Source organism: Oenanthe melanoleuca, chromosome 1A, assembly GCF_029582105.1.
Source record: "Oenanthe melanoleuca isolate GR-GAL-2019-014 chromosome 1A, OMel1.0, whole genome shotgun sequence".
In the NCBI taxonomy this organism is placed as follows: Eukaryota; Metazoa; Chordata; class Aves; order Passeriformes; family Muscicapidae; genus Oenanthe; species Oenanthe melanoleuca.
Window position 1 is genome coordinate 47085354 of NC_079334.1, and position 20250 is coordinate 47105603.

The following is a 20250-nucleotide window of genomic DNA, read 5'->3' on the forward strand; positions in this document are numbered from 1 at the left end:
TGTAAAACAAAAGAAAGAGTTTAGGAGTTTTTGACTGAGGGATGTGTGTATGTGAAAGCATTGGATTTATTTGCACAACTACTGGATCACAGAGCAGGGTAGTCATCACTCCATGGATTTTGGTGAACACAGCCATAGCTGGTAGTTAAGAAAGTAGGAAAAGAAATATTCTAAGTTTAGAGAAGAAGTGCTCAAAATTAGGGAAAGTTCATGGAATTTTTCATGAAAGAAAAATTACATAACCAATGATGATTGATGGGATGTCTTTGTTAGTCCCAAATTTGCTACAAGTGCGTGCAAATCAGCTTTTATGATAATAGCCACAGGGAGATACTGTTATGAAAAATACTTCATTACCCATTGACGTTTTAACTGGTTTAGATCTGATCCACTAATGGTTTCAAATGACTGACATACCTCACTTTCTAATGTAAGGGTAAAAAAAAGAAAAAAAAAAAATCTAATCCCCTGATCAGTTTCTGCTTTATTCGCTTGTATACCAGAGATTCAAAGGCTAGGAAGGAGAAGAGCCTGGTAGCAGAAGTGTGTGTACAGTTTAGAAGAATGGGTTTCCAGTCTGACTCGTTGATCTCAAAGGTCTTTCTCAACCCAGTTGATTCTCTGAGTCTTTAAATTAACGTTTCACCATTTTTTAATGAAGTGGAAGAATTTGGTAGATCTAGGTGATCTGCATATCAAGGTCCTACCCAAACAGCTTTTCTCAGAGGCCAATGGAGCATGTGGGATCCCAGCCCGGCCCCGGCTCCCGCAGAGGGGGGATCTGAATCCTGATTCGCGTTCCTGCTTAAGCTCCCTGACCTCTGGAGGGGCTGGCGGGCTATCCCTGCCGCGGAGGCAGGGCGGGAGGTGCCTTCCAGGCTCCCGGCACCGAGCGCCCGGAGGGGATGGTCCCGCCTTCTCCTGGCTGCGGGGTGCGGTGCGGGGTGCGGTACGGGGTGCATTGGGGTTCCAGTGCAGTGCTCGGTGCGGGGTGAGGTACGGGGCGCGGTGCGGGGTGCATTGGAGTGCGCGGTGCAGTGCTCGGTGCGGGGCGCGGTGCGGGGTGCATTGGGGTGCGAGGTGCGGTGTAGTACAGGGTGCATGGAGGTGCGGTGCGCTGCAATTCGGGGCGCATTGGGGTGCGAGGTGCGGCGCAGTACAGGGTGCATGGCGGTGCGGTGCGCTGCAGTTCGGGGTGCATTGGGGTGCGCGGTGCTGTGAAGTGCAGTAGGGGGTGAATCGGGGTGTGCGATGCGGTGCGGTGCAGTACTGGGTGAATCGGGGTGCGCCGTGCGGTGCGCTGCAGTTCGGGGTGAATCGGGGTGCGCCGTGCGGTGCGGTGCGGGGTGAATTGGGGTGCGTGGTGCTGTGCAGTGCAGTAGGAGGTGAATTGGGGTGCGCGGTGCGGTGCGGTACAGTACGGGGTGCATTGGGGTGCGCGGTGCGGTGCGCTGCAGTTTGGGGTGAATCGGGGTGCGCCGTGCGGTGCGGTGCGGTGCGGTGCGGTGCGGGACGGGCTGGCGCCCCGGGCCCCGCTCCACTAGGTGGCAGGATGCCGAAGGGCTCCGCGCTGCTGTCCTGGAGCCCGGGAGGATTTAGCCCTGCCTCTACGTATTGTCTGAGGACATGATAAAATGCGGACAGTTTCCTGGAGTCCTGCCTGCCCCGCGTTTCTTACTGGTTTTGTCATTAATGAAGCAGAATCGGGAAGGATTCGAGGGAGGTCTGAGACACAAAGGAGCCCGGTGCGGTGACAGGGTAAGAGGGCACTTGTTGGCTCGGCAATCTACGAGGAAGAATTTCCAAGGCAAAGTAGAAGTTCTTTACGAAAGCACAGCGAAGTGTAGCGAGAAAAGTTGAAATAAAAACTGTCCTCAAAGTTTGCAAAGAGTAACAGCTGGTTAAATTGTAGCGCAAGCTATAAGTCCGTAGAAAAGTACGTTCGCTTCTTTACGGAGCCACTTTAGAGGGCAAACGGCTGCGTGAATAAGAAAGCATGGCCTTTGCCATCCGTATTTTTTTAAGTTACAGAAATGAAAGGACACTGGAGTGTGTAAATATCAAAACAAAGCAGCAAATAAAATTAAGTCCTGTACAGAATTAAATCACGTTATTTTTTTCTTGCTTCTTGTCATCTTTGTCTCTTTCAAGCATGCTTTCTGCTGTGCGCCATTACAGCAGTGATTTTGTTTGTATGTCACACGTATTAAGTTTCAGAAATAGCTTTAATGTTAGATCTGGGTGTTTGACGTAAACTTACTAAAGATGTAACTTCAGTTCCCATTCCTCTCGGTTCAGGTATGGGCCTGACAAAGAACTTGAAAAACTGAAGCACATGTATTTTAAAGTGGGTATGAGCGCGCTTGCCCCGCACCCTTTTCTGGGCTGACCGCCCGCTCTCCTTAAGCCCGTGTGCCGCTGTGCTCGCCCGCGGGTCCGCGCCCAGGCTGCGGGCGGGGGCTCCTGGCCCTGGGTACCACCGAGGGCAAACGCCGCTAAAGCCGGTCCCGGCTCCCGCGGCTCTCGGGGGCTGCGGGCAGGCGCCCTTGTACCGGCACGGGCTCTGCCGTGAGGAGCTGCCCCTCGGCAGGGCGAGGGGTGCCCGCCCTCCGGCGGGGCTGTCCTCGCTGCGCTGTCCCCGCTGCCCCGGACCGAGCATCTGGAGGGGTGGTTCCCCCACCTCGGCACTCGGTCAGAAGAGGGGTTTAGTGCTGCGGAGAGGCCGGGGGCCCGGGTGGGGAGTCTCGGGAAGCTGGGTCGGCAGGTGGAGGTAACGGGCTGGGCAGAGCCGTCGGGGAGCCGGGGAGGAGCGGGCGCGGGGGGAGCTCGGGGCGCGCCCGGTGCGCGGTGCCGGGCGCGGCGGGGCGGCGGGGGAGGAGCGGCGGCAGGGGCGGCAGCGCACGGGCTGGGGCCCCGGCCCGCCCGCCTTTGAACCGGGGCACAGCAGAGGCGGGGAGAGGGGCCGGGGCAGGAGGCGGACGGTGACATCAGAGCGGCCGGGCGGATAAGGTGGGAGAGCCGCAGGAGCGGAGTGGGCGAGCGAGGCGTCAGCGATTAGCGCCTGCCTCCGGTTCCCCGCTCAGCGCATCGCACCGCACCTCACCATGCAGAGGTCTCCCCTGGAGAAGGCCAACATCTTCTCCAAACTTTTCTTCAGGTGGGACCGCGGTGCGGCGGGACGCTGGGGCGGGGGCAGGGGCCGGGCTGGGCAGCGGCGGGCGGGAGCTCCGCGGGGCTCCGCGCCCCCGCCCAGCCCGCTCCGCGGAGAATGAACCCAGCACCGGAGCCTTGGCTCTGCAAAGGGCTGTGGGCACAGGGGAGAGCGGCGGGAGTCTTGCTTGTTGATGAGATCACTCTTTTCTTTTGTTGTTGCTGGGGTTTAACAACAGGAATGGGCTCTGTCAGGTGTCATAAACCTTTGCTGGACCCGGAGAGATGAATTTATGACATAATTTGAGCAACCTTTGGTAATTGCTCAACTAGTTAATCTGTTATTTCATGTAAACTTTGAGAACACAGTGGGGTGGTAGGGAGCAGAGGGGAAATGCTCTCAGAACAAGGATTCCTTCTGTTTGGCTCTTTTGAGTGTTTAGCATTTGCTCAATGTGTAAGTGTAATATATGAACTGGAAACAGTTCCTTGTAACCCTTGAAAATGTTCTCTTACAAGCAAACTTCTTAGTGCCTTTTCTTTCTAAAAACTTCAAATAAAAAGAGAAGGTGCCAATACCAGTGCCTGGGCACAGTGCACTTTGTAAGCCAATATGGAAACTGAATACGTCTTATGTGACATCGCTAGAAATGACACTGTGAACTGGAAAGAGCAAATAATCTTTTTGGCATTGGCCCACACAGCACTGGTTTTGCCAGAGTATTGGTTCCCCCTTTTGTTACTGGAGTGTCTTTTGCATGGCAAGGAAGGAAATCTTGATGGCTAAAATAAGAGCACATGGTGTAAAACTATAACATTGTCATGAGGTCTCTGCCTGAAAAACTGAGGGCTTTTAGCTCACTTTTAAATCCTTTTGGGATAGCTTTCAGTACGTTGGTCTGTGTGTTTTCTAAAAGTTTCTTAATGGAAGGGAGTCTTGTTTGTCCTGTTTGCCTGTCTTCCCCCACTTTGACTCATTTTAGCCAGATATGATAGAGGGAAATGATCCCAAATATAACTTGTTCCTAAAGTTTTACAAACATCCAGGTAAATGTCATGTTCCTATAGGTTTTCTCCAATGGTGCTGCAGTGGGAAAGAAGCCATGGTTGCTGCCAAATACTGTTAGAACCAGAGAGTATGCATGAAAGGAGTGTAAGCAATGACAAATTCTTGTCTTCAATGACAAATAAATGATGCTTCAATCAGTGCTCCTGTCAAGTTATAAGACAGAAATTCATAGAAAATAAGTATGTATATTAATTTAATTGTTTGAGGGGCCACTTGCTTTATTTAATTTTATTTACTTATGAACTTCTATAAATTTATCATCCTAGAACCTAGGGTTTTGATGGTGTGAAGAAAAAATGATTGTTTCTGATTCCTACCATAGTGAAAGTTTCCATGTCTGGAACTAGATGCAGTTCATGCTTTTTAAGTACATAATTAACCAGCCTGAGGCCTGAGCTCATCTTTTAAATCACAGTCTTTAAGTTAATTGAATGATATTTTAATCATGTTTATCATGCATGATGCATTATACTGTACCAGCTATCGATCAGGTGACTGTCACAGGGATAATAATGAAGTATATGAAGTTAAGGAGATGTTCACAAATATTAACTAGAGCACAGAAATGGAAAAAAATATGTATGGAGAGAAATTGCTATTTTTCAATGATGATGAAATAGCTGCTATCAAGTACAGCACAGTACCTGTTTCAGTGAAGTAATGTTCATTAGAGTCTGCAATGCATTTATGTGTGAAGTACCAATCTGAACATAATGTGATAAGTTGAAGATCATGTCAGCAGAAGTGATGTTAAAATATTAGCTAAGATTATTCAGGAAATCTTGCTGATAAATATATTACTATTTAATATTGTACAAGCTGTTATCAGCTGTAGGTGTGTAAACTTATTGGAAAGGTTTTATTGCTTAATAATCTATCCTGTTTTGGTGGGAGAGATAGGTTTAATATGTGTTGAAGTCAGAATGTAGCTCTCTGCTCATAACTGAATAGTTTATACGTGTTTCAATATAGTTTGGACCTTTTTTTTTAACTCTTTATGCAAAAAAAAAAAAAAGTGAGAAAATGTCTTGGTATGCAAAGAGTAGTATCTTATAGGAAGTGTTACCTTTCTGTTGTATTAGTCATAGTGATACTACTGGGAAAAAAAAAACAAAACAAAACAACATGATTGTTAGGAGTGGTCATGATAGAAAGTATTTAAAATTAGAAATTATCTTTCATCCTAAGTTTTAAACAAATTTGGTTTAAAAACTGAACTTTAGTGCTTAAGAAACAAGGTGTGAAAACAAGTGGTGTGAGATCTTCCATTAAGGAAGAAAACACTCAGAAAACACTAGATACTGAGAGTATAGGGTTTCAGAGATTATTTTGTGGTTTTTTGTATTTTCCTTATTACATTTTTCAGAGTTGACCTCTTCTCTTCCCAACCATATGCAAAACATTCTTTCTGTTCATTGTCAAATTATTACCTTGCTTAAAGAAAATAGAGTTTTATGCACAAGCAGTCAGATCTTCATATGCTTAGCTTCATATTCATTGTGAAGCTTCACTTTTGTTTTTATGACCATTGCTTATTTCTTTTGGAATTTTGTGGTTTTGTAGGGTCAAGGCCATACCTTTTGTCACAAACAATATCAGACTACTTTGCAACCACCTAGTTTTTATTGAAAATTAACTGAGATCAGGAAGTCTTGTTAATTAATCAATTTTTATCTAAGAACTGGCATGCAGAGTTATTGCTGGAGTTTCAGAAATAGCTGGAACTATGGGACAATTCTTTTACATGAAACTTTAGATATTAAAATACAAGTTTTCAAAAAGTAATCCTTGTGCTTGTGTCCAGCTCTTTAAACATATACCTTTGCTATCAAATGTGACAAATCTTGGCAAGACCCAGTACTTTAGTGCCTTATTCATTATTAAATCCATATGAGAAATACAAACTAACCCAGCTTTTGTGTCAAGTCTTCTCATGGATTCAATCAGGTCTGCTCTAGTTGCTTCTAGCTTTCCAAACCAGAGGAAAAGAAATCTATACATTTATGCAGTGGTTCCTAGAACAATTTAGCCAGCACAGGATAAAAATGTTGGATTCATTCTTCTGCCCTGTGTGTGTTGTGTGGGCTAGGAAAAGGAATCCAATTCTATACCTCACCTCTTCTAGGAAGTAGGACTGAGTGTTACCAGTGTTTGGCAGTGAAGGTATTTTAGTTCTCTATCTCTGGCTCAGCTACTTTTTAGAGCATAAATCAAGAATGACTCTGTACTCTTCTGAATATAAACTTCTTTGCAAGTCCTAGTTCCTGGTCTGAGACTGCTTATGAAGTCTGCTAGTAACCTTTAAGGTGGATAAGAGAATTCAGGACTCAAGTTTTGAAAGTACTTAGTCCATACAGAAATGGTATTCTATCACTCTTCCTAGCTTAATTCAGTCATGATTTCAAGTTTAAGAGTGCCTTGTGCAAGATAGTTTCTTGTTTGAAAGAGCATTTTTCATGAGAATTAAATTGATTCCCTTCGGAGAAAGGAACTAGTGTCAGACCTTCCCTGGGCAGTATCTGCTTTGTCCTTGAACTAGGTATTTTAAAATTCAATGCCAACAAGTTACTTAGGATTTTCATTCTTGAATTGAAAAATCTCGTGTTTTCCTTGCAAAGTCTGGGATTTAATGTGTTCATTTTTACTCAAAGTTTCTCTTGAAACTCTTGAGTTCCTAAAAGTCCCAGATTTTGTATAGGTAGCTTAAAGGCCTAATTCATGTCTACAAATTTCACTCTGGAGGACAGGTGTACATGGATTGTCATAACCAATATATATTTGGAGCCTCTCTTATCAATACCACTTTGGCCATCCTTCCTCTTTGAAGAAGGAGCCTCTGTGTACAGCAGCAGGTGAGTGGCACAGTGTTGTGCCTCAGTTTCTGGGGCAGTTGGCTTAGACACTCATATAAGGCAATTTTTCTATAATATATTCTTATGGCACTGTATGTATCTAGCACTGATGTGCTGCCTTTCACTGATCCCAGGCAGTCATAATCCTGGCTGGTAGTGACACCCAGCTCAGCTGCAGCACAGGTTATGGCACTTTGAGGCTGCCTGGTCTTTTGTCTGTTGCCACAAGTGGTCCTTGGAGACCTGCTGGTCCTTCAGACCTGTCTAAAACAAGGTGCCTGCTAACTTCTGAAAGTCAGATGATTCAAAGATGTGCATGCAAGTTTTGGATTCCTTCTGAAAATTTGATTTCTATTGCTGTTTCCAAGGTAAAATATGAAAACTTGAAGTGAACTGGAGAAAGGATGCAGAGTCTCCTACACTTCAAGTAATTTCAATCAGAGGAATACCTTCTCTAGCAACAAGGCTAAATTGTGTCCTTGGCTCAGTCTTTGGTCTAATGACCAAAAATGCAAACCTTGTGTAGCACAGGGACCTTCTCTGGCTGCTTTATAACTTTAAAGCACAGATGCCTAGATCAAGTTGCATCTGACTTCTAAAATATATTTAAAGTCTGTTTTCTTCCTGCAGGAGAAAGACTTACTATCTTGATGCTCAAGATAAATTATCAAGCATTTGAAATATTTGCAGATCTGTCTGTACCTTGTTATTTTCTATGCTTATTTGATTATAGTGAGATAGAAAGTCCATCCAAATCCTTGATTTTTTTTTTTTTTTTTAAATACTGAGAGCAATGACATGGTTAATAGATTTATTATCTGTATTATAGAGGCTTCTAAATGTACTGACAGAACTTTGAGTCCTCTGAACAAAGCAAAATACTTGATAAGGAAGTCTATTTTGAGGATTTTTAAGTCTAAGCAGATAGCACAAAGGATGGATTAGAAAGAAGTTTCCTTACTGGTTCTGTAGAGAAGAAAGTGGGGTATACAAGGACTGTGATTTTTCTTAGAGGCATGTGGTGGAATCAGTGCAATCTGCCTAAGATCTCCTGTCTAGAACTTTGATTTCAGAAGGGCATTTCTGGTGTGACAAAGTTATTTCAGAATAATCAGTGAGTAATTTCTACAGTGAACTTCTTTCACACTGAAGTCTCAGAATATCTACATTTTTGGATATGCTAAATTTCAAAGTGGTGAGAATAGTGTGACATACTGCAAGAGGTTTCTACAGGTTGCTGTTATCTTGGTTTATGTTTTTTCTCTTTACCCACCCCCCAGCTTTGCAGCATACATGTGTAGGTATAGTTGTGGAGGTAGGATGGTACCAACTTGACATCCAGGTAATAATGTGTTACATAATGTCCTCTGAAATAAGCAAGTTAAAGTGAAAATTAACTAGTATACAAGAAGACATACTGAAACACATTGCCAAATTTTACCATGTGAACTTGTAGATGCAGTTCAACTGCCCTCCATGACAGTGGAGTATGCCTGGGTGAGACAAGCTAGAACTCAGAGGCTGTTTATTTATCAGCCCCTCTCATAAGCACAAGGATCTGCATGAGCTTTTTCAGTCAGCAAGTAGCTAATCCAAGTTTCATTGTCATGAAACTCCCCAAATTAGGAGAGAATAAGTAGACATATTTTGAAACAGCATTTTATTTCAATTTAAACCAGAAGCCTCGTGGCTGTCAGATGTGGGTAGGCATCCTTCTTTCAGGGCAGGGTAGGTGGGAAGGGGGAATTGATCCTGAAGGGTAATGTTTGGGGAGGCTGTTGCAATACAAATGTCTGGATTCCATGGGCAAGGCTGTGCCTTAGGAAAGAATCCTAAGTGTCAGCTGGTAAAGGTACTTGGTTTTAGGTACATTTCCATATTTTAATGTTGGTATGTATCCTCTGTTTTTCCCCACAACTTTTAAAATAAAGGATGTGAACCTTTGTTGTATTGGAGTAATTCTGATATCTCACTTTAACTTTCACCTCAACTCATTTTAAAGTTAGTCTGTAAGTTTTGGAATGCTTTTATTTCTCTGTAGGTAATAAATACAAAAAACCCCACAAAGGTGCCTCCAATGTTACTTTGCTCAAAGCCCAAGACTGTTTTGGAAATCAAAAGATATGAGGCATTTTCTCATTAATTTGCAAGGATCATGTTGAGAAGTAGCATCATCAAATACCAGGATGTAGAGAAAATGGCAAAGAGCAGGTAGTCAGAGAAGCAGTGCCTAATTTAGGGTTGATTCCATATTACTGTAATGGTAATTTACATTTTGACACTTGGTATTAAAATTAAATAAAACATGACTGTGTTCACCTGTTTGTTTATGCCTGACCACTTAGCAGTCATTGGGGTTGGAACAAATAATGATTTTGGAAAGTGCCATTACACTGATGTGCAATGCTATCCTATTTTATTATGAAACATATATTTAAAAAATGCATGGCTAACATGGTGAAGTGCTAAATTGGGTGAAATGTGTTGCTGTCACTTAGTGACATATCTGGAAGATTTAAAAATTCTATTAAATCATGAATAGCACTGCTCTGCAAAAGTTTTGCTGATGCAAACCTTCTGTAATGTTCCTTGCTCTTTCAAAGAACTGGGAGAAAAGAAATCTTTCTCTTATTCTTGCTGAGGGGTGTATAATCTAGAAAAAGAGTGAAGATGAATGAACATCCTCTCTCAGTCAGTCTAACTGTAGATATATGCTGAAACAGCCTTGCAAAACATGTTCATAGCACATCAGCACCACTTTTATTTTGTTAGCTTTGTTAAAGAAATATTTGTATCATATCTTAGACTTTACTTTGGTACCTAAACAATTGACTGATTACAATGCAATTAATATATTCTGTCCTTCTGTCTTGAACAACCTATCCCCTGATGTGCTTTGTTTTCTCTCAAATATCTGTCAGTACTTCTGCAAACTGAAATATTTTGACTACCTTACTAATTGTAAGGAAAAAAGTATTGAATTTCTGCTAAAAAAGCATTTAGCAATTAGATAATAATTTCAGTAAGTGTCACGTTGCAAAAACTGGGCATAAAAGACAAGACTTCCCCAAGAATTGCTGTTGCATAATCCTAATTAAGATTTGCTATTGAAATCCTGGGGTTTCAGCAGAACATTGATTATTCTTAAAATGGTGCTGCTCACAGCTAGTGACAGAGTCAATAATATTGCAGCTAAATACTTTTCATGTCAAATAACACCTCATGGGGAAGAATTGTTTATTAGTGAAGAAATTGCAATCTTAATTTTTGTGATCTGGGGGAAAACAACAACAACAACAAACCAGAAATCAGTAGGGTCTGCATTTACCTTCACTATTGAAACCCTGTAATAATTATATTTGAATATTAAAATACATTGCATTTTTTTTGTTGTTTATAAAGGGGAAAGTGCTGAAGTTAACATAGTTTTCAGAATATATAACATGCTGTTTCAGTAGGTTACTATTCAAAACAATATAACTGCAAACCTACTCTGCTAAGGATAACCAAGGGGAAGGGGGCAGGAATAAGGCTGTGGTGTTCCATGTGCATGCTAGCTTGTCCCATCTATTAGCAAGGATTACAAAAAACTAGGGTCACCTTTTACAGCTGTATTATGGGATGCTTAAAGAAGACAGCTGGTAGTGCAGATACTCTTTTGGAGAAGTAGTTTTGGGTGTAGTAGAACCACTCTCAGTATAAAGTAAGCAACAATTTACAATTTGCTGCCTCTGGAGTGATGGGTATCTTTTGTGGGAGGATGGGAGTGCAGAACCTCTAGTGTAGGCTGGCCAGAGGGACTCTTTGGGAATGTCTGAGATCTACATGGTACCTCAGCCTTTTCTTGCAGTTGGTAAGGATTCATGGCTCTACAAACATCTTGTTAGGCTCCAGAGCATCATAATTATGGCTTGATTATGTTCCTTCCTCCCTGCCCTTCCCCCACCTCCCCCTTAATTGTTAGGAGGAAGGATATATTGATGCCAGAGGCACTATTCTTGCTCTCTCCATTGAGTTTTAGGTCCAGATCCTTAGGACCTGCAGTTGCTATGCTTAACTATATTTTGCCCAGGCATTAATGCTTTGTAGAGGGGAGTGAAACCCCAGTCACCTCTGTGCTGCTCAGTAGATGTTGCTGTGCTGTGCACAGAGCACCTGTGTTGAAATGGTACCAGTCTGACCAGTGAGCCTTGTGAGCCTGTTTTGCTGCTTTTGGGTAGCCCAGCACAACTGCTCTGTTACTGTCTCAGCAAACCGTGTTTCTTGATCTGAAGAGCCTGATGGAGATAGGGTGTTCCTGTGCTCAGGAAGAAGATGTGGACAGCTGGCTTAGCTACACAGATACTCCTTCTGTCTTCAGTGACATGCAAAGCAGCCTTAAGGGAGAGTCAAATCCTATTGACAAATTGTCTGGGTTAATACTCTCTGGAAAGCCAAATACATCTGCCCTATTGATACAATTTTCTTGAGTAGGATGAGTCTGAACATGCTGTAGAAAGCAATAGTTGTAATAAGAAATCTATTGCACACTGCTTAAGTAAATGACAAAGAAATGGTCATTAGAAATCTACAATGTTATGTACATGATATTTACATATCAAGTTCATAATGTATGTTTTACTACAGGCAGTAGATAATAGATGTGGAACTTGCCTTCTTTTCTTCTTTCCTGCTGTACATCCTTGAAACTTGTTCCCTGCTGGGTTTCACATGTGTGTACCCATAATAACATTCCTAGTTAGCAAAGTTTGCCTAGTTGGCAAAACTCTCACAGCACTACAGGTTTCTCTGTGAAAGGGTTCATTAAATGTCAGCCAGTAATCTGATGGCATTTGCTAACATAATGCTCTAAAGCCAATCTGTTTCCCTTCCTTCTTGCTCTCTTCCTTTCAGAATAAATTTCTCTTTCTCAACAACCTCAGGAAAAACCTCAGCATTAATGCTGACAAATTGTTTCCAATCAGCCAAAACAATAGAAGAGCCATATTCATTGACAAACTCTGACTGAGCTATGTCACCTAGTGTTATGGAAGCATGGGTAACTACTTATTGTATTGCCAGTTAAAATAAATTCATAGTCATTTTGCATTTCAAATCTTTGCAAAGAATCTAGAACATAATGGCTATAGAAATTCTATAGGAATCTGGCAAACAATTGATTTTATGAGAAATTTATGTGTTTTAGATCTAGTATATTCCTTTAAATAAAACACAAACGGTCTCCCTCAGTTCTTGACAGCACAACTCAAGCAGCTGCTGAAAATCTACCTTGAGACAAACACCACACATCAGGCCAAGTCCTCCCACAATTACCACTCCAACCTGAAGCACTTGGCACAGCACACAAATTGGCCAGATCTAGTGAGGGTGGGACTTCCAAGCAAGGTCAGGGCAGCTGGTGATGAGCATCTTTGTGCAAGCCCTGGCAGCAGCTTGCAGTAGGAGCCTGGCTGCAGACTAGGAGGTGCCCAGGGAAGGTGTCAGCTCTGCTCCTTTAGCTGGCTGGAGGAGTTTACCTAGCACAGCTGCAGTGACTGTGATGAGCAGGGAGATGAGCAGGAGAACTGCATAAGTCTGTATCAAATGCTTGGGAGAGGAGGGTAATTTAGGGACCACATAATTTTGATGGCAATGATAAATGTGCCTGGTTAACACAGAGTTAAGCACAGAGTAAAACAAGAGACATTTCTAGAAGTGCAGTAGATCTGCTAAGTGTGCTGCCTTCCCCAAATGATAATACACCACTCAGCTCTCTTTCTAAATGAAGTCACATTTTGTTAGCTCAGGCTGTGGCAAAATGCCAGGGTAGGTGGCATAATCAAAACTATAAATAAAATCAAATATGTGGAGGGAAGCAGTGTAATAAAAATGTTTTCTAAAAACATACAAAGTGAAACTGTAAAGCACTTATCTTTTGTCAGGTTGGGAATTGCTTATTGCAGTCTCAAAGTATTATTAAGGGGCTTAGGAAGGTTATTACTTAGCTACAGTGTTGTGAATTAAAGAAGTTGCCTAGGAAGCACTGTTACCTGCTTGCATTAGCTGCAGTAGTGGTTCTGTGTCCTGTAACTTGTATTCATTTTGTCATTACTGAAATGTCTATGTATATGGGACACCGGTGAGGCTGAGAACAGGAACTCATGAGAGTTTCTGTTCCTGAATGACAAGGATTAGCCAGTTCTCCACAAGATGTGCACAAGCCCAATAGCAACTGGTCCTCTCTGTCTTCAGGAGCTGGCAAAATACAAATCACTACCTGATATACCAGTTGCAGCAGCTGTGAAAGGCTTTCACATAAGTGTTATACTAAATTCAAAGGTTTTCTTCTAATCCATTTTATGCCTGAAAAATATTGGCCACTATTTCCAGTAGCTGTAAAGTTTATGGATGTTTTATCATCTGCAAATGATAAAATGAGACTCCTGTGACTCTCCAAAGTGGACTCTCTTAGCTCCCTTCCTATAATGTACCATGAATCTTTTGTTATTTTTCAGCTACAGTGGTGTGAAAGACTGAGCTAGAAGTCATATGATTCATCTGAAACCATGCTATAATAGCAGAAATGAAGGATACTCCTTTCATTTCTTAGACCGTATTTTCTTTGCAGTGGGTGTGATACAACCATACTCTTGGGAAATATCTTGGTGCTTTACTGAATAATGGGGATTACAGACTGCTGTCTCATGCAGTCCATAACTTCATTAAAGTAGAGGTTCAAGTGTGCATGTGTGTACACACGGTTGCACACAAGTAGTCTTCATCTGTTAAGGCCTTTTTGCACTTTTATAGTGTTCAATGATGCTCTTTTATCTTTGTATTAACTTCTTTGCACCTTCAGAGGCTGCAATTGAGAATGTGGATTACTCTGTGTGTATGACATATGTTCTTACAGACATACAGGTAAGCATATCCAATAAGCTGTTTGTATTTTCTCAGTGACTGTGGAAAAATTATTGCATATATTTTGTGGTTTTTTAGCTGTTGCCTACAAAAACAGTTTAAAACAAAACTTTTGAAATGTTTGAGGTTTTGCAGAATTTTATCATAATCATGAATCATGAAGGGTTTTTTAAAAAACTCTGGTTTACAAATGGAAGTATGATAGCATACAACCACAAGCTACTTCTTTTGCAGGCACTCAATTTTTTTAAGGAAATATTTTTTATTGATGACAGGAAAGCAGAAATTCAAGTAGTTTCAAAATACACCATTAGCACAAAACAGTTCTTATGTATTGATCTAGTCCTTTGCTTTCAAAAAGATTTCTGAACAGAATCTGGTGAAAAATTTTGTATAAGTTGATCCTTGGGGATTCATAGGCCTTTTTGCAGGTGTATTGTTTAATAAAATTAATAATGGTTGATAAAAGTTTTCTCCACAGGGTAGCCATTCAGAGTAGTCTTTACCTGCTTTTTTTTATTTCAACATGCCCTTTAAATTGGTATTAAAATTTTAAACACGACATTTGAAAAAACAAATGCAAAATATGTGTATATAAGGGACACAATGAAGATCTTATGAGGAGTCCTGTGCAAGATTTGTGTTTTTAAGTGGATATTGCAATGTAAGATGCCATAAAATCATAGAATGGCTTGTGTTGGAAGAGATCTTAAAGATTGCTGTGTTCCATGGGCAGGGACACTTTCCAATAGATCAGGTTTCTCCATGATGCATCCAACCTGACCCTGAACACTGCTAGGGATGGGGCATCCCGAGCTCCTCTAGGCAACCTGTTGCAGTATCTGGCTACCCTCACAGTAAGGAATTTCTTCCTAATAGCTGATCTAAACTTGCTCTCTTTCAGTTTAAAGCCATTCCCCCTCTTCCTGTCACTATATGTCCTTGTAAAAAGTTCCTCTGCAGCTCTCCCAAAGGGGCCCTTTAGGTACTGGAAGGCTGCTCTAAGATTTCCCAGAGCCATCTCTTGTCCAGGCTGAACAATTTCAATTCTCTAAGCTTTTCTTCATTGGAGAGGTGCTCCATCTTTCTAATCCTCTTGTGATCTCCTCTGGACTCCCTCCAACAGGTTCCTGTCCTTCCTGTGCTGAGAACCCCAGAGCTGGACACAGTACTCCAGGTGGGGTCTCCTCAGAGCAGAGCAGATAGAAATTAAACATACATATCCACTTTAATATAGTTCTGATTTATTATTCATGTATATGGACATAGCATATTTGGAAATACAGTACAAAGGTTTCAATCCCCTATTCATTAGTCTGCTGCTGACTCAGTAGGAAGTTTGGGGCACGATCCCACCCCAAAACTTATAAAATACAGGAGTTTTACAATTATTCTTTTAATAGTATATTTGTCAATATAATTTTGTAAATATAATGCAGGGCTGCACTTGTCATATATATCTTGTCATATATATGAGTGCACTTATAGCTGGATTCTGTGGGCAAAATATTCAGGGTGAGACAAAGTAACTCCAGAATTAATGCTAGAATTTTTTTATATTTCTAACTTTTTTTTTTTTTTTTTTTTTTTTTTTAAATATTTGCTTAGATGGACGAATCCAATTTTGAAAAAGGGTTACAGACGACGGTTGGAGCTGTCAGATATTTATCAAATTCCTTCTGCAGACTCTGCTGATAATCTTTCTGAAAAACTGGAAAGGTATGAAAGGTTAATTAAATAAATTTGTTTCAGGAATCACTCTGCAATTTTCATTGCAAAGCTTTTGGATGAAATGTTTAAATAGCATCAGGTGCAAGCTGATTGCACACAGTTGTACTTTGGACATGACTGGGATCCCTGTACATCTAGACTGTACAGCCTAGATGATCTAAATTACTATATACAGGTACCTGTGATATCTGCCATTGATCACAGAATCATAGAATATGCTGATTTTGAAGGGACAATATTGAGAACATTGGTATGCTTAATGTGTTTTGATAGTTTATAAATTAAATATTCTGGTTATCTTTTCTGTTGAAACAATGATAAAATAGTTAGTTGAGGATATTCTCTGGAGTGTTTTAATCTGTGAATTGAATTTTGCCAAAACACATGTTCTCTGTATGCAACATTGCTTCTGGTCTGCAATTGACTATTGAAAAGAAAGTCATTGCCCCAGAAAAAAAGTTTAAAATAGTGCTGTGCAGTAGAAAAGTCACATTTTTGATGCTTTGTTGGTGCTTTTTTTCTTGCAGACTGGAAGTGCTCCAAAACATTTATTTGCCTATTATTGTACTCTGGTTTTAAGTACAGCAGGTTTCTTTAAAACATACAATGTGACCTTTTCATGAAATTATTCCCTGCAGGGTGATGTATGACTGAGTATTTAAAACTACCAAATATGTGGCTGAACCAGGTTTGAACTCTTATTGATCTATCAAGTCCAGGAAAGCCAGATTCTTGGGGTCTCTGCAGAGATCTCTTTCATTAGCCACTTTAGTTAAATCTCCTTGGATATACTTGAGTGAATTGAAGTATGTCACAGCCATAGACCCATGTATTTGCTCATACAACCTAATGGTCCTGGATTTGGTTTCTTTTCAGAGAATGGGACAGAGAGCTGGCGACTTCAGAGAAGAAACCCAAACTCATTAATGCTCTTCGACGATGTTTTTTCTGGAAATTTATGTTCTATGGAATAATTTTATACTTAGGGGTAAGAATTGTTCTCCTCTTCAGTAAATTTTATTGTTCCTTAGATAGATCCAAGTTTTAGAGACTGCTAAATTAATTCAGAATACTGTGAATAGCTACAGATATTTCCTCTGTATATTGCTTACAAAGCTGATAAATACAGAGATATATTCAGGGGCTTTCATTAAAAAATAATAATCTTTTAATATCTTTAAAACATACATATTAATAGTTTTAAAATATTTCCAGTGCAGTTAGTACTCCCAAGTGTGTGATTAGGGACTTGATGTGAAAGCCTGAACTGATTATGTTTATCACCTTTCCAACATGTTAGGTAGAATTACCTTGACTTAAGCAAATGTCACCTGTTAGTTTGACAATCCTATCACTGGGGTTAAGAGCTGTGAAAATAATTGGTGAAAATGATGAGTCTCACTAGGTATGTGTAGCCAGACTGTAAATCTGAAAATTGCTGTTAACCAATATGCAGGTTAAATACCTGTGTTACTTGCAAATTTCTGTGATTTAGTAGTAAAAAAGAGAGTGAATCACCTCTGTAAGGAGGAGCAGCAGCCTGGGACTAAAAGGGTGTTGTGAGATTATGTAGGGAGAAAGGTAGAAGGGCTAAAGTCAAATTTTAATTAAATTTGACCACTGCAATTTAAGAGAGAAAAAAAAGAAGTTTCTATAAATACATTGGCAGCAAAGGAAGGCCAAGGAGAGTTTCCATTCTTTGCCAGATGCAGGGGGTGGCATAGAGTCAGGAGGATACCCTTTGGGTACTGGACCCTAAATTGTGTTTGTCCAGGTAGGGCAGCTACTGTCTAGGACAGGGCCCCTTGCAATGTAAGGAGCTGCATGACAACTGTTCTCTCTCTACTCCTTCATCACTTTTGTCAGCTCTTCTTTGGGATGACACCTTGTATTTGCAGACCCCTACACAATAGTGTCTTTTATGTGTTCCTGTGCTCTCATTACTGCCTTTAGATTTTAAACTTTTTTACTCACAAAGCCAGCAGCTCCATATTCATGATAGGTTTGTATTTAAAGAAACCCCATTGCCAACAAAAATGTAGCTTACCGTACACTGTAATATCTATTCCTGCAGAGGCTGCCAGCCCAACCTTTGCACTAATGCATTCTTATTAAAAGTTAAGCAGTGTCTGAGGGCTTTTGCAGGAATTTTGAGGATAGCACTCAAAGTCTAGGCAAGTGTGTGGGCATGCATGTTCAGGGTTGATTTTTCCTTGTGCACTTTTTTTACATGGAGTACAATTTTAGACAGGGTGAAGACAGAACAAGAATGCAGGATTTTTGAGTCATATTCTTTGGTTGTGTGTATGGGTTTTAAAAAAAATTCTTTAAGGAATCACAGATGTGTGCAATTAAACACATAGTAAACAAATCTGCATCTTCCACAATGAACATTAATGAAGATGAAATCTTAGTTTAAATTCTTGATTCTATTATCATTAGTGTTCATTTTATTTAAAGCTGCTTCATTTTATTGAAAGAGGAATTGTGAAAAAACCAAATTGCTCCTAAAGCTGCTGATGTCCTTTGCAGGAAATTAATGGGAGCTTTGCCATAAATTTGAAAGGGGACAGGATGTTGTGCCGTACTGGCATAGGTGTAACCAAGTTGTGTGTTCTTTTGAACTTCATTTTCCTTTCAGCTCTTTGCTTGTCTAATCTCTGAGCTGCTTTCATGGCATCTTTCTTGGACTGTGGTTTAAACTGTGCTGACATCCCTGCTGTTTGTGGAGTTGTCGTTTCAACTGGCATCACAGCTTTGCTCTCATTAAGTCTGGCCTTTTTTCCACCTCTCCCTTGTCCCTGGTGCGCCGTAGGTAATGATGTTATTGCAGGGTGGACACTTGTGCTCTGGCCCCCTAGAGTATTACAACTCCCCCTCATAAATTGTGTTATGTTAGGCACCTTGATTTACTGCACTTAATGTATTTGCACCCCTGCTGTTTGAGACTGTTTCCATTCTTCAGCCTGTCAGAAAATGAGCCTTGCAATTTAAAGAAAAGGTGTTATGGTGGTGAAACAGAAATCTTGCTTTTCCACTCGATACCTGCTAGCCAACTAAGTACTTTGCTGTGAGGATCAGTTTGATTCTATTTGTATTTTTGTCTTATATTTATTGCCATGAAATTTGTATTTCCACCCAGGCTAACAGCTGCTGGCGTTAGCTTAGAAGTGGTTTTAGTATCATATCCCAAAGGACCCTAATGAGGATTTCCTGAAGTTCTTGCATATGGGTCACGGGTGTGAGTGAGGAGGCAGGGAGGGAAGCACTTCTTGGCCATACTCCAAAGAAGAGGTGTGCATCATTGTCTTCAAATACAGAGTGTTTGAACATATGGGGGATACACGTAACAGAAAACTTGTTGTTGCATAAGGATAATCATGCCAGGTCAGATTAGCACAGTATGCTGTGTCATAATCTCACTTCTCTTCAGATCTTTACTCTTTTAATCAAGATTTCTGATAGGGGGACACTTATGGGTTTCTCAGTAACCTACGATGAATGCAGAGAGGACAGGCAAAGACAAAACATGATTCTTGAAAACTGAATTTTCTCTTAGGTGTGCAAATTCCATTCTTTTCTTTAGCCAGGCTTTTCTAATCAGTTTATTCATATTTGTATCAGTGGGTAATTTTGAGTTTACAAGAGGATAAATGAAAACCAGGCTGTTCTGCTTTGATTTGTATGTAGACTAGATAATATCTTTGGTAAGCAAGCTGATAAATCTCCATTGTAAACCAATGGACTTTTATGCCCCATGAGACAGTGTATGACTTGGCTTATTGCCAGCTACTATTCTAGTCTGTAGATCTTCTTTTTTTTCCAGCAAGCTCGGAATGTATGCAATGCATTTATAGTCACAACAAACACAGCAGCAGAACATGTAATTTTCACTGGAATAAAAGTAAACACACACAAAAAATTTGCTATTTTAAGCCTATATAGAAAGGCTTATCTTGGAATCTCCAAGAATACGAAAACACTATATTGTCCTTGAGAGGTGAATGTTTTGTTTTTTATGAGTTTTGGGGAGTCTTGGTTCAATGCTGTGGGATGCATATGGTCTAAGCACAGCTGTCTTGGGTCAAGTGTTTTATAATAAACACTCCTCCCTTTGCCCACTGATAACACTGAAGTCTTTGTCAAAACTGGCTCCAGATTCACAGCAGAGTGGTGTTTAGTTTGGGCAATGTAGCACATAGTACAGGTATGCTGTTTGAGGTGTAAAATTCTATCTCTTCTGTGGAAAAAGGGAATGATGGATATCAGCTCCACCAACAGTAACATTCAAAAGGGATTACAGTACAGGTTATAGAAGTACTTGCAATTGCTTTTGTACAAGAGAACCCAAAGGAGAAAAAAAATGAAAGGGGACTTTGCTAATCTATTTATCACAGTAGAACTTTAATTACAGCTGAACTTCACCAGTTCCCTTCTTTGAGACTCTAGGGTGGTCTGCATGATTTTCATCTGGAAGACAGTACTGGTAACTTTTGGGCAGAATTTAACACATCTCAGTACAAAAGAATTCAGTAATGTCTTGTTAGG

General features: G+C 40.9%; 1 protein-coding gene across 3 annotated transcripts in view; it reads left to right on the forward strand.

Annotated features, from left to right (window-relative positions):
• Positions 1–2897: 2897 nt before the first annotated feature.
• CFTR (CF transmembrane conductance regulator) overlaps positions 2898–20250 on the forward strand; it is an 84796-nt gene continuing 67443 nt past the window's right edge. For all 3 annotated transcript variants that reach the window (XM_056481872.1, XM_056481874.1, XM_056481873.1), the window contains exons 1-3: positions 2898–3157; positions 15580–15690; positions 16579–16690. In XM_056481872.1, coding sequence (XP_056337847.1) covers positions 3105–3157; positions 15580–15690; positions 16579–16690 — 276 coding nt within the window. In that variant the 5' untranslated portion in view covers positions 2898–3104. The remainder of the gene's footprint in view (positions 3158–15579; positions 15691–16578; positions 16691–20250) is intronic.